Source organism: Papilio xuthus, unplaced genomic scaffold, assembly GCF_000836235.2.
Source record: "Papilio xuthus unplaced genomic scaffold, Pxut_1.1 DF829673.1, whole genome shotgun sequence".
NCBI lineage: Eukaryota > Metazoa > Arthropoda > Insecta > Lepidoptera > Papilionidae > Papilio > Papilio xuthus.
Genome location: NW_013528976.1, coordinates 477,792 through 492,344, shown reverse-complemented (window position 1 = coordinate 492,344; position 14,553 = coordinate 477,792). Strand labels below are relative to the sequence as shown.

The window sequence follows — 14,553 nt, the reverse complement described above, 5'->3', positions numbered from 1 at the left end:
AATATTAGAATTATTGTTTAGATTTTTCTAAAATAAATAAAAAAAAAAACATTTGTAAATGGTAACATTGAATGAGTGATAGAATTAGAATGAATGACTTAAATTTGACAGTGACATTGTCAAATATGTTTGGTTTCGGTTTTTCTTCGTTGTTTTAGTTTCAACTCAAGTTTTTACTAAATAATTGAAATTTCTAAATGAAACAAAGACAATAATTACTATCGTTACAATATAGACGGTCCGATGGAGATAACTGACGGTGTTTTGTGTATAGGATGCCTTTGTGTAGGTAGAAAAATGTTAATTCTTGAAGACTACTGGAAGAAGAAATGTTTTTTACAAATTCTAAGTGAAATACCGGTAAAGTTCTTTATCAATTAATTATTACCAACACTCTGGGGTATACTGGTCTATCGACGTTAATATTCACTAATGTCCCGCGTTCCATAGGCCTAATTTAACTCCTCCAGTTTCTTATAAAGGATGATAAAAAGATTTGGAAGAGGCGGGGAGCAATAATAAGGGAAATGCCCTCTATATCTTCTTTTCTACGTTCTCTATATCCATTACACAGTACATCTGCAACACTGTTCTCTATCATTGGATAAGCAATTGCTTGGAAATGACATCTTTCGCTTTGTTCTGATTTAAATACGCATGTTGATGTTAAGTGACAGTTAAATCTATCTATATTGTATAGTTCCAAGCCACACCATTGTTACAGAATGCTGCCATCAGCATTAAAATGACAAAAATTAAATAGACACCAAATATCTTGTCTTATAGCCTGTCCATTTATAGAGGACAGTAAAACATTTTTACTTTTGTGTATTTCAGGTAATGCAGAATGAAAGCACACCAATGTCTGTGTGCTGGGAATGTGATGCGATTATATCACGCTTTACCAAATTCAAGCGACAAGTTGTTCGTAATTTTGAAATGTTTCAGAATTATTTGAGACAGGTTAGTAGGATTAAATTAATAGATGCTTACATCTTTTATTATATTATTTATATATGGTATTTCCAAACCAATACGACTTAGGGAAATTCAAGAAGCAAGCATACCATTACCTTAAAAGCTGGCAACGCATCTGCAGTTACTCTGGTGTTGCAGATGTCCACGGGTGTTGTTGATCACCTCGGTGTTCCCACCGCTCCTTTGCCTCTTCTCGTATAAAAAAAAATTGGTATCTCCAGAATGGATGTACTTTTCTTGATGAAATTTAGCATACATAGAGAACATAGCCTGGACGAACTTAGATAAATTGAATCAGGCAAATGTAGCTTACTTTTATATCTGACTAGCTGACGCCCATAACTTTGTCTGGCGGTACTATGAAAAACTAAATAAGTAGCCTATGTGTTCTTCCAGACTATGTTCTACATCTATGTCAAATTTCATCAAGATCCATACAGCTGTTACCGGTTACCCGTAGATACCTTCCGACATCCATCCATCTATAAATATGCATTAGTAAGATCATTTTTTTTCTTCAAAAACGACTATTTTTTTTTCAGAATATAGATTTATCACTTATAAAATCAACATCAAACTTAGCGAATCATAAAATTGAAGATACAGTAATAACATCTGATAATTATATAGAGGACATCAAACCAGAAAAAATATGGGATGTTAATATAAGTAATATAAAATGCGAAGACACAGATTCCGGAGACAGAGAACCTTTAATAGAAATAAAAAGAAAAAAGAAATCAAGTAAATCAAATGAGATATATACTAAAGAATACAAAGAGATTGAATTAAGCGTAGAAGATATAGAAGAAGAAAGAAGTATATTATTTTGCAAAGAAGAATATAAAAATTCGATATATAAATGTGAAAATTGTATAATAGTATTTCCGAATGCAGATGATTTGAAAGACCATATTTATTTGAAACATGAATTGGTAAGAATTAACGCATTTTATCTCGTTTCAATGCATGCAATACAGGTATTGGTTGAGCGAGAAACCTTTATAAGCGAGAGTCATTGTCCAGTACCAACCAACCTTCTTAAACAAGTAACCTCTATAATCTAGCGACATTGTTTGGTCTCCACCAACGTTCATAAGCGAGAAACTCTTGAGAAACCTCTATAAGCGAGAAAAAATGTCACTGTTGACTTCACATATATCTGTGAATTTCTTTGTAGATATGAGAATATTCTCGCTTAAGCGAGAAACTCGGGTTCGAAATAAATCTCAATTAGTGAGAGTCATTGTCACACAACCAACCTTCATAAGCGAGAAAAAATGTCAATGTTGACTTCACATATATCTGTGAATTTCTTTGTAGATATGAGAATATTCTCGCTTAAGCAACCAACCTTCATAAGCGAGAAAAAATGTCAATGTTGACTTCACATATATCTGTGAATTTCTTTGTAGATATGAGAATATTCTCGCTTAAGCGAGAAACTCGGGTTAGAGAGAAACGTCTATAAGTGAGTCATTGTCTACCAACCAACCTTCATAAGCGAGAAAAAATGTCACTGTTGACTTCACATATATTTGTGAATTTCTTTGTAGATATGAGAATATTCTCGCTTAAGCGAGAAACTCGGTTTAGAGAGAGACGTCTATAAGTGAGTCATTGTCTACCAACCAACCTTCATAAGCGATATATTTGTGAATTTCTTTGTAGATATGAGAATATTCTCGCTTAAGCGAGAAACTCGGTTTAGAGAGAGACGTCTATAAGTGAGTCATTGTCTACCAACCAACCTTCATAAGCGAGAAAAAATGTCACTGTTGACTTCATATATATCTGTGAATTTCTTTGTAGATATGAGAATATTCTCGCTTAAGCGAGAAACTCGGGTTAGAGAGAAACGTCTATAAGTGAGGCATTGTCACCCAACCAACCTTCATAAGCGAGAACCTAGAGACTTCAACACATATCTTTGACTTTCTCAGAGTGCAGCATCACGATGTTTTCCTTTACCGTAACAACATACGATAAATGTACATATGTAACACATTGCTACATGACGGGATTCAATTTGTGCAATGGACACTCATTATATTGTTTTTTTTTCTTCACAGAATGCATCAAAATATAAATGTAACATATGTAAATGTACTTTTTCAAGTGAAATTTCATATAATTATCATATGAACAGACATAAGAAGAGATTTCAATGTGTCATATGTAATAACAACTTTATAAGCAAGAGAAGTGTTACAAAACATTATAATATAACGCATTACCAAAGGTGATGTAGCTTATCTTACTAATATTATAAAAGCGAATGTTTAGATGTATGTTAGAAGATATCTCCGGAACAGCTTAACAGATCTCGATGAAATTTGGCATACATATAGAACATCTTCTTGTCAGTTATGAGACGCCCACTGCTGGGCATAGGCCCCAAATCGCCACGATGACCGGTCTTGTGCCTCCTACATCCAGGATGCTCCCGCAACACATAGTCAGGAAGAACACATAGGCTATTTTTAATTCTTTGCAGTAAGAAACTTGCTGCGTTACCAATTTAAAAAAACCTTAATTAGTAGTCTATGTGTTCTTCCAGACTATGTTCTATATCTATGACAAATTACATAAAAATCCATGCAGCCGTTCTTAAAATATCTTCTAATAAACACCTATTTAAACATTCGCATTTATAATATTAGTAAGATTAAATAACGTTTAATTTCTTACAGTGTAGATTATCAAATGGAAAATAAATTAAATTGTGATCAGGATGAAATTATTGAAAAAATTCAAGATGACAACAGGTAATAAGAAATATCATCATCAGCTCACTATACGTCCCCACTGAGGTGCTCGGAGCCTACCTTAAGTTAAGGGTGATTAGGCCATAGTCAACCACGCTGACCAAGTGCGGGTTGACTTCACACATGTCTTTGAATTTCTCAGATATGTGCAGCATCACGATGTTTTCTTTAAGCGTAAGAACGTGGGATAAATGTACATATGTAAATCAGAAATAGAAAAACACATTGGTAAATGCCGTTGGCACATAAGAAATATATTATTTTTAAAATAAGATATACAGTTGAATCTGGATGAGCGAGAGTGAAAAACCGCTATTCTCGCGTATTGAGGTTTCTCTAGAGTTTCTCGCTTATAGAGGTTCGACTGTATATATAATTAATTTTTATTAGTGTTCGCCTATTAGTCGAAATTCGATCATAATTCATGATCAAAGTTTTTTTTTAATTTTTTTTTTATATCTTGTCCATATTACCTTTGAATGTGTCAAATTTCGTTCTCATTAGTTCTGGAAATATAAAAAATCCTACAAAGTTCTCTTTTTCTCTCTCTTTCTCTCTCTTAGTTTAGAACAACCATCTTTCCCGTGTGAACTATGTTCGAAGACGTTTCGATGGAAGACATCTTTAAGGAAACATGTAGAAACGCATCGCATAGAAACTGGACAGAAAAGGAAGCCTTATTGTGAAACATGCAGGTAAGAAAGAGATAGAGAATATGAGATTAATAAAAAAACTAATTTAAGACGTATTTGACACTCTGTCAAATTCTGTTCACTCCTTTACTATACAGGATGCTCCAATTTAATTTTCAATTTTCAAAATAAAAAAAAATTATAATATAATTATTTATTTTTATAAAATTAAGTTATGTTTTTATGTTAAAAAAAAAACTTGCTTATTTTATTTTTCAGATTGTCTTTCACAACAACATCCAATTTACAAAAACATGTAAAAACCAGCTCAAAACATCAAATATTATTAAAAGTCAGGTATATGTTTTATTTTATATAATACTAGCTGTCGCCCGCGACTCCGTCCACGTGGATATTGAAAAAACTTAATATAGATAAGTTAAATAAAAAGCAGCTATTCAAGGCATAGATTCGAGAAAAAATTGAATAAATAGTATCCTATGTCCGTCTCCTGGCTCTAAGCTACCTCCTCAACAATTTTCAGGCATATCGGTAAAGTCGTTCTTGAGTTATAAATAGTGTAACTAACACTTACACTTTCTTTTATATATATATATAGATTTTTAATTCCTTTCTAAGTTTCAAGTACAAGATTATATTTTACAAACATACAAACGTCATAAAAAGTGCTGTCATTCATCATCAGCTCCCCACCGAGGGGCTTGGAGCCTACCTTAAGTTAATGACTAGGTCGTAGTCAACCACGCTGGCCAAGTGCTGTGACTTCACACATATCTTTGACTTTGTCAGATATGTGCAGCATCACGATGTTTTCCTTCACCATGACAAGATAAATGTACATATGTAAATCGAAAAACACATTGGTATAATACATGGCGGAATTCGAACCAAGAACCTGCAAACCCGCACTTGGCCAGCGTAGTTGACTATGGCCTAATCACCCTAAACTTAGGGTAGGCTCCGAGACCCTCAGGACTTATAGTGAGCTGATGATGATACTATTAGTAATATTTCTTGTCCTTCTAAATCTTTAAACTGTTTCAAGGAAGTTAAAAGATTCTCCTCTAGAAGATAATCCAGAGAAGAAAAGAGACAGAATAGAAGAGATTAAAGCATCAGTGAATAAGCAAAGAGAGACATATCCTTGTCCGCAATGTGACAAAAGATTTCAATGGAGAGGAAATCTAGCCAGACATATGGATAGTCATACTGCCAGGTAATATATCTTAATATATTATTACTAACTAGCTGTTGCCCGCGACTCCGTCCGGAATAAAAAAAATGTTAATACTTTGCCAAATTCCATTAAGATCTGTTGAGTCGTTCCCGAGATACCTTTTAACAAACATCCATCTAAATGCATTTATAATATTAGTAAGTTATTATAAATGCGAATGTTTGTATGTTTGAAGGTATCACCAGAATGGCTGTATTTATCTTGATGAAATTTGTCATAGATATAGAACATAGTCTGGAAGAACACATAGACTAGTTATTAAGTTTTTTTTTAATTACGAAGATGGAGCCGCGAAAAACAGCTATTATACAGAGGATATATTTGTACTTTAGTATATAACTAATAAACTCAAAAATTACTGACGCTATTTCAAAAAATCATTCACCATTAGAAAGAAAGAAAGAATATAGTATTACTAAATAACATAGATTATATTTCTACCAGATTTTTTTTTATTCTGCTCGGATAAAGTCTTTTTTGTAATGTTAATGTCTCGTATACACTTATACGGTAGATGGAATCAAATAATTTATTTACAGAGCCAAAGGTGATTTAGTTTGCGAGCCGTGCAATAGAACGTTCTCATCTAAAGCTACGTACGAACAACATATGAAAATCAGCATGCGACATGTCTCTGAGAATGATTTCAAGTGAGTACTTACTCTATGACAAATATTGGATTATCTGTGTTGTTTAATCTTTGACTTTTTTTTGACAAGTAACAATAATATTTTAGTTGAAATTTTTCGCGGGAAGTGCGTTTTAAAGTAAAAATTTACTTATGTCTTTTTTAGCCCACTTATATGTTAAATATATGCTCTTTCTTCCATTTCTATCAGCTGTTATATGTAAATTCACTTCCTTACGTAATAAGGTTGTATGTAAATTACTTTATAACATCTGTATCGTAAACGAGTGAACAGATTTTAACGAGTGAGGTATCAATCGATTCGTATTAAAAAGAGTGTTGAAGTCATTTTTTTTAAACAAAGTTGTTTTTTAAAGATATATGTGCAGTGAATGTGGCAAACGATTCGCAAACAAGACTCGACTCCGAGACCACGTGGATTGGGATCACTTAAAAAATTACGTACACAAATGTACAGACTGCCAAAAGGTAAACTATCTTTTGATAAGTTTTTATACTTTTATAAACTAGTAAACAAGCATACGGCTCTAAATTCGCTAATAAAGCGAAGCTTTTGTCTTTAGATATCGCAATTGCAGATGCATCTGCAGAAAGACGATATTTCCCATACAAAAGCATCCTCTTCTCTGTCAAATTCCCCTTCCCAAACTTTCACCTGTCTCGATGTTTGTCATTAAATATTGCAAATCAAATTTAACTAGTTAATAGTTTCAACTTCAACTTATATTGGCTAATGTGGGATATTTGTTAAGTGGGTCGGAAATTAAATTCTTTAACAGAGTCAAAATTAAATATAGATTTTTTAAAATATTTTTAGGTATTCAAAAGTCATACATCTTTATACCTACATAAGCAAAATGTCCACGAAAAGGACCAAGCAGGTCATCTTTGTCATCATTGTGGGAAGGCATTTCCGGTAAGAATATTTACATCATCCAAAATATATGTATGTATGGACTACGAAAACATTCATACAATCACCTAAGTGAGACTATGTGATAGTGAATGCTGACCCAGTGCATAACTACACACATATCTTTGACTTTCTCAGATATGTGCATCACGATGTTTTCCTTTATAAGAATACTAGTGGTCGCCCGCGAGTCCGTCCGCTAGGTATTAAAAAAAAAACATAATTAGTAGTCTATGTGTTCTTCCAGAATATGTTCTATATGTACGCCAAATTTCATCAAGATCTATGCAGACGTTTTGGAGATACCTTCTAAACCATTGGTTCCCAAACTTATTTCATCTACTGCCCACTTTGAGAATAAATATTTTTTTAGCGCCCCCATATTTTCACATATTTAAAAACCACTATAACTTCAAATTAAATTAATTAATTATTGTGACCTATATATGTATATTAATGGAGAATTCTAAACGAAAATTTTACTATAACCCGCAACTTGAGACTTGCAGCATCCACAAGGGGGCGTTATATCACACTTTGGGAAAGACTGTTCTAAACATTCGCATTTATAATATTAGTAAGATTGAATAAATGTACATAAGTAAATATAACACATTGGTTTAGTATTCGAACTTAAGACCTGCTTAGCTTAACCACTGAGCTATCGACTGTCTTACGATGTGGGTAATTCCAGAACCAGGCAAAACTTCGCGGACACGTGTCTGGATTACACTCGCGCGAGGCACCATACAAATGCGGCACGTGTAACGCGCGCTTCAGTTGGCATTCGTGTCTGTCGAGACACGTACGTCGTGTACACCGCAAGAGAGACACAACGAATTAATTAGAATTATAATAAAAATTTCTCAAATAAAGTAAAACATCTTTATTCGCGGTTACGTTTATTTATTTGTAAATTAATGCCTTTTACAGGTGTGTTACATATTAAATTATTCAAACTTTCGTGAGACATTATAATAAACTTATATAAAAACGGCTAAACACTCACGTATATTCGTCTGGTGGCAGCACCGACTAGTTTCAAGCCCATCGGAGGTTCATCAGAAACTTGAACAACACCACCGACGCTTTAGTATCAACATCGTCGACGACGCCGGCGCACCTCGCGACCCTCAAGACGCGCCCTAAGAGCGCAGGCGCGCAGTGAGCTGAGGGCCGCGTCCGCGAAATAATACCAGTACCACTCATCCTGATGAAGGGCTTCCGATGGGCTCGAAACTAGTCGGTGCCGCCACCGGACGAATATACGTGAGTGTTTAGCGGTGTTTATAAAACAAATTACTAATACGTACTAAATTAATGTACGATATCTATTAGGAAGGAAATCCCGAAATCAGCTAGTGTATTGACGCAACACTAGCCTTACTAAAATGTCGACGTTTATGTCCCCTTACTAATCATTCTGACATTAGACTTTGTAACGAAAGCATGTCATTGGCGCCAAATTTTGATTTTGAGCTATCTGACGAAGAAAGTAATTTAAAAAAAAATATTATAAGAGATGTAATTCTTTTCAAATGGCTTGTTTTATCCAAAATAGAACAAAATATGCCGTGAATACAGAACCGTGAAAACGGAATGGTAATTTATATGGGACTTGCTGTCGCCCGCGACTCTGTCTTTGCAGAATTAAAAGAAAAAAACCTAATTAGTAGCCTTACGTGTTCTTCACATATGACAAATTTCATTGAGATCCATACAGTTGTTCTGGAGATACCTTCTTACATCTAAACATTCGCATTTATAATATTAGTAAGATGTGTCATTGCTCTTCGTAAAATGGTAGGCGCTTGCCTAAACTTCTTGGCGCGAACAAATACCAAAGACAATATATGACATGTGTTTAAAAATTCTCTATTATATTTGAAGATTTTAATTTCGTACCCTTTCCTTACTTATAATATGAGGAATAATAGCTTGGAGTTTCTTCCGTATTGTTTAAAAAATGTTATCTATCTTAAATAATTAATTTAAATCTAACGGCTAATTTAAATAAACAGCGACTTTCATTCATAACTGCTTACTATTTTTTTTTAGTTATTTTGTAAAAATTGTGTTACAAAGTGTTGTAATGTAAAATAAGGGTAGGCAATGTAAGAAAAAAAGGATTGTTTTTTTTTAATTTCCGTGTTTTTGGAAAAAATGTGTACTTTGGCTATGGTTAAAAAATATTTTTTCTATGTATTAAAAATTGTATATAATTATATGTTGTATTTGTGATTTTAAATAAAGTCGAAACTCGACAAGCGAGATTCCAGGAGATTTATTTCTCGCTTATTCAGCTTTGACCATATTGAGTCAAATAATTTTAAGATATTTTTGCTTTATACAATGTAAAAAAAAATATAAATTACGTTACCAATATGCAATAAAAATATATTAACAATAAAAATTTTATTTTATTATAAAACATTTTTATGAAGAAATGCAACCGAAAATATGAAGTTGGTTCTATATTTATATTTCATTGGTAAGTTGTACTTGTTTTATTTATTTTTACATAAATAAAGAAAAAATCAAGATTGTTAAGACAAAATTATGATTTAGTTGCAGCAAAAGCCGCAAATTTGACAATAAAATTGGAAGAAGTACCAACGTCAGTTTCAGATTTGGAAAAAAAGGAATATAGAAAATCATTTGTAAACGAAATAATAAATATATTTAGTTCTTTAAAAAATGATAATTCATCAAATAATAGTATAAATCAAAGATCTAAAGACGAGATTAGTTATTCACAGGTATTATATAGTTTTTTGAATAAAACATACGTTTGTGGTAGTCCAAAATCCAAAGAGATCGCTCCGGATCTTTTATCAACAATTGAAGCGATATCACAATTACCTTTTATGGATTATATAATCACAGATACGGTAAAAATAAACACAGTTAACACGGTTAAAAAATGTGCATCAGATATAAAGAAACACAAATCGAAAAAGAGAAAATCTAAAAGAAAAAAAGATATGACTCGTTCGAAAAAAATTGACACATTCTTTACTGGCGCGTTCGAAGAAAGTGTTGCCACTAAAGAAAAGGATGATAAAAAAATTATATCGATTGAAACGAAAAAATTGAAAGATTTAAAAACGAATAATGCTGTAATCGATCAATTTAGAACTATTTTAGATGGAATTATAGATGATATTGATAATAAGTATGCTAATAAAGTTGAAGGTAAACAGATTAAAATTATATTTGAAATCGGTGATAATTTAAAAAAGGAATTAAATAAAAATGCTTCCGAAGAGGAATTTAAAGCAAAAGAAAACGATAATGGTCGATTAACAATTAATGATGTATTATTCCGAACGAATACAGCTATTAAAAAAATTGAAGTGTCAGACGATGATCGTAGACGTAGAATGGAATCGGAAAATGATAGTGATGAGAAAACATCTGAAGAAGATGTAAGTGATAATATCGTACTAAATAATAATATGGAGATTTTTGTTAAAATGAATAAACCATTTGAAGAATATTAACATTATTTTTATCGATATCAATCATATAGCTCAACCCTATGATTTCACACGAAGCCAGACCAAGCAATACAGCTATTGTACAAGTAATATTTTCTAATTCTATAGTTATTTTTCTTACAAAACTAGCTGTGACCCGCGAATCCGTCTGCGTGAAATTGATACAATACGAATAAAATTATTTCTTGGTGTGGCGCAAAAGCCTGGGAGCTAAATCTCGCACTGGGATTGACTCCCGCGTTTTCTCGCGACATAGACAGGGCGCGAACACGATACGTCGAATATAAAATACTGAGAGTGAATTAATTGTAATACCGTGCCCCTTTTAATTTATTCCAATTTCATTCTTCAAAATCCAAAATTAATAATATAAAAGTCAAACGTCACTTGTCAATAACAAATAGGTCAGTCGGTATTATAGCTGTTGCATCGTTATAACAAATAACGATAGCTATTTATAATTGTTAACACATTAACTATGTAGTTATATAACGTTGGCATTACAAAAGACCTTTGTCCAGCTGTGGGCAAAAGCATTTTACTAATAATTTGATGATACAATAACGGGGTGATTAAGGTTAATAAATCAAAATTCACTCCTGCAGATTTTTATTCACAACAAAATAAACATTGTTATAATCAAAGATTTCATAATATAGCTGTTAATTTTATTTATCCGCTTTTATTCTTCACTTGCTTTAAGTTTCACTTACCCTTAAGTTGACTTCTAAACATATTCAGTTAACAGTGTAATATAAAACCAATAATCTCTATAAATGGATAGACGATTGCTTGGAAATAACAGTTTTTGCGTTCAAATTTAAACGAGTCTGTAACACAGTAACATCAACGTAACAGTCTATCTATATTATTAGTTTGAATCTATACCAAACCAGTACATCAATGCCAATATGGAGTAAAATAGACACAAAATAATACGTCTCATAACCAGTCCATTTAAAGAGTGCTCATTTATAAATAACTGCGTCAATTCGAAGCAATTTTTATTGGTAGCTCCCATGTTTAGAACCGCGATTAGGGTTGCCAGGTCACTAAACCTAATAGCCGGACAGATTAGCCAGTTTTGCTGAATTTTGGGTAGAAAAGCCACTCTTGTTTGAGAAATGTTTGAAGCCGGACAACCGGGAAACTATTTAAAAAGTCTACCTATGTCCGAGTTCATCGGGACGTCTGGCAACACTAACCACGATCTACAAGATTATTCGTGCCTTATGTCAATTTGACCTTCAAATATATTTATGTTTCTATTGTCTCGCTATAATCATTATTATCTTTGTACATTTCTTCAATCTTTTTACAAAGACTTTTTGTTAGTACTTCTTCCATTTTTAAATTAGTATTAGTTGTGTTCATACTCTTTTGTCCAAATCCGTTATAACGATTATTGTTAAGATTTTTTGATAGGAAAAATAAACTTTTTAACATATTATCAGTTGTCGTTTCAAACGTATTATTATACTGTTTGTATTCCCTTTTATTTTTATGCGTATCCGAATTCGTTGCTAATAAATCGAACATAAGTGGAGAGTCATTTTTGATAATTCTGTTAGTTTTTCTATCTATAATACCACAGTTATCTACACAAGCGTAATTCCTATGTCCGTCCATCATGACTCTTGAATAAATTATATGATTTGTTCTATTAATAATTCGAAATAGTATGGAATGCGGTAATATCTGAAAAGCACGAGATTCATTAGTACTTCGAGTTGGACACGGCAACTATATAGTTAAACTAGCTGTAGCCTAGTTAGAAAAAAAGGCCTAATTAGTAGCCAATGTGTTCTTCCAGCCTATGTTCTACATGTATGCCAAATTTCAGCAAGATTTAAACAGCAGTTAAATACCTTCAAACATCCATCCATCTACACATTCACATTTATAATATTAGTAAGATTTACTTAAGTCTATTACACATATTTACACAAAACTGACGGAATACATAATAATGACATCTAAGTCTCTGCACATTATTAAATTACTTAAATTATTAAAATAATTCCACCAACAAATTATATAGGTAACCTAAATTGAGGCTTTAACAACTATATGAGTATTTTATTAACAAAGAATCTCACCGTGTATAATGTCAAAAGTCGACAACTTTCCCGCCCTTTGCATATGTCAGCTAGTGTTGTTTCCGATTCTAAATCGTTATATTTACTCGTTATTTTCCATTCGGTTTCTAAAGGATTATCGCATGCGGATAACAAATCGTTTAAATTAATCAAAGTAGGACAAGCACTTGGTATATCATTCCATTGAGTAAAATAAATAGAACATATTTGATTATTGTTAGATACTGATAGTATTTCGTATGGACACGGCGGTGGCTTTTCTTCCATTATCTGTGGGACAAGGTATGTTTACAAATTACGATTTAAAAAAACTTAAATAGTCTATGACTTCTTCCAGACTATGTTCTACATCTATAACAAATTTCAGCAAGATATATGCAGCCGTTCTGATGATACATTCTAACAAACATACATACATACATCCAGTAATTATGTTCATGTTACCCTTTTTAAAATTGAAACAATTTTACAACTATTAGTGTATTTAAAGAGATTCTTTTATGCTTTTTAAATGTGATTTTTTTTAAAAGCGCTCCATCCTCGTTTTCATTACCTGTTTATTGATAAAGATAAGGGTGTATCCTAAACTTTAAAAAACCACTTCATAATTAATATGTTTGTTGCAAGAAAATCAAACTGTAATTTGTTGTAATCATGAACCTGGTTTTATCCTTACGAAAGGTTAGCACGGTATGTAGTACTCCATACATCTCTATCAGCCCTCATATCTGAATCCGCCCTCTTTCATACAATCTATCCATAGTCTCTTAGGTCTCTACCTTTGTTCAATTAGTAATTTAATAAGCAGATCTTGTTGTACTTTATGGTTGGTACCATCATATTATAATTAAGTAATATTTGGAAGTAACTTACCCAATAACCAGAGGTTAAACAATCTTTGCAGGAAGTATTACCCAATCCTTTACATTTGTAACAGATTATCGTCTTATTTCCTTCACTTTCAACATCCCTCCACGTCCTCCAATGGAAACCTCTTTTGAATATATATTTGACACCTTTCATAGACAACATAGATAGAAAACCGGTTTCCATATTTTTAATTCGTTCTTTTTCTTTTGCTGTATTAACATCGTAATGTGGTATACCATCAACGAACACTGTATTATTAGTAAGATGGTCTAACATCTGTGATTTTTGATATTCGATTTTTTTATCCAATAATCGACTACGTAAACCGTCATTTTCTTTATAAATAGAGTTATATTCGTTTTCTTGTATTGAATTAATACCTTTTTCCTTAATTGTTAGACTCGTTATAATATTTAAATTGATTATAAAAGTTATAAGTATTAACAACGTGTTTTCGGAATGCATTATCTAAAATTACAAAGCGAATTACGAAATGGTTCTAAGTAACGTTGACGATAATAGGAATTGGAAGGAATGCGACTTTTATTTTGTAAACAACTGCCCAAGCGATTGTGCCGCGATAAATCTGTTTGCATTTCGCTCTGACTTTAATCAACAATTCATCATACTGACCAATGAAATATTTCGAAAATCATTGGCTGCGTTTGTTTTTTTTCACACTTCTCGGTTTCAAGCGAAAGCAAAGTCACTTGACATTTTTTTAGTAATGTAAAAGGTACATTATTCATAAGTACATCATAAATGTTTTCTTTATTATATATTTCACATTAATATTTAATTCAATCTTTTACTTAAGGCCTGAGTCCTTTTGTATCTGTATTTAAAATCAGCTACCACCCGCGACTCCGTCCGCGTAGTACTAAAA

General features: G+C 32.3%; 3 protein-coding genes across 3 annotated transcripts; 2 read left to right on the top strand and 1 right to left on the bottom strand.

Moving 5' to 3' along the window:
* The first annotated feature begins 84 nt into the window (after positions 1 to 84).
* LOC106114021 (zinc finger protein 43) lies at positions 85 to 8,091 on the top strand. The gene is made up of 12 exons (XM_013307084.1): positions 85 to 360; positions 838 to 963; positions 1,521 to 1,913; positions 3,051 to 3,221; positions 3,658 to 3,746; positions 4,310 to 4,441; positions 4,658 to 4,735; positions 5,445 to 5,615; positions 6,176 to 6,286; positions 6,642 to 6,753; positions 7,103 to 7,201; positions 7,893 to 8,091. Exons 1-12 carry the CDS (start codon positions 244 to 246, stop codon positions 8,040 to 8,042), a joined length of 1,749 nt encoding a protein of 582 aa, XP_013162538.1. The 5' UTR covers positions 85 to 243; the 3' UTR covers positions 8,043 to 8,091.
* A 1,555-nt stretch (positions 8,092 to 9,646) lies between these two features.
* LOC106114232 (uncharacterized) lies at positions 9,647 to 10,746 on the top strand. The gene is made up of 2 exons (XM_013307350.1): positions 9,647 to 9,689; positions 9,767 to 10,746. The coding sequence occupies exons 1-2, from the start codon at positions 9,659 to 9,661 to the stop codon at positions 10,699 to 10,701; spliced, it is 966 nt and encodes a 321-aa protein (XP_013162804.1). The 5' UTR covers positions 9,647 to 9,658; the 3' UTR covers positions 10,702 to 10,746.
* Positions 10,747 to 11,300: 554 nt separating this feature from the next.
* LOC106114204 (uncharacterized) lies at positions 11,301 to 14,079 on the bottom strand. The gene is made up of 3 exons (XM_013307314.1): positions 13,671 to 14,079; positions 12,798 to 13,067; positions 11,301 to 12,396 (listed from the first exon to the last, which is right to left on the bottom strand). Exons 1-3 carry the CDS (start codon positions 13,941 to 13,943, stop codon positions 11,956 to 11,958), a joined length of 984 nt encoding a protein of 327 aa, XP_013162768.1. The 5' UTR covers positions 13,944 to 14,079; the 3' UTR covers positions 11,301 to 11,955.
* Positions 14,080 to 14,553: the final 474 nt, after the last annotated feature.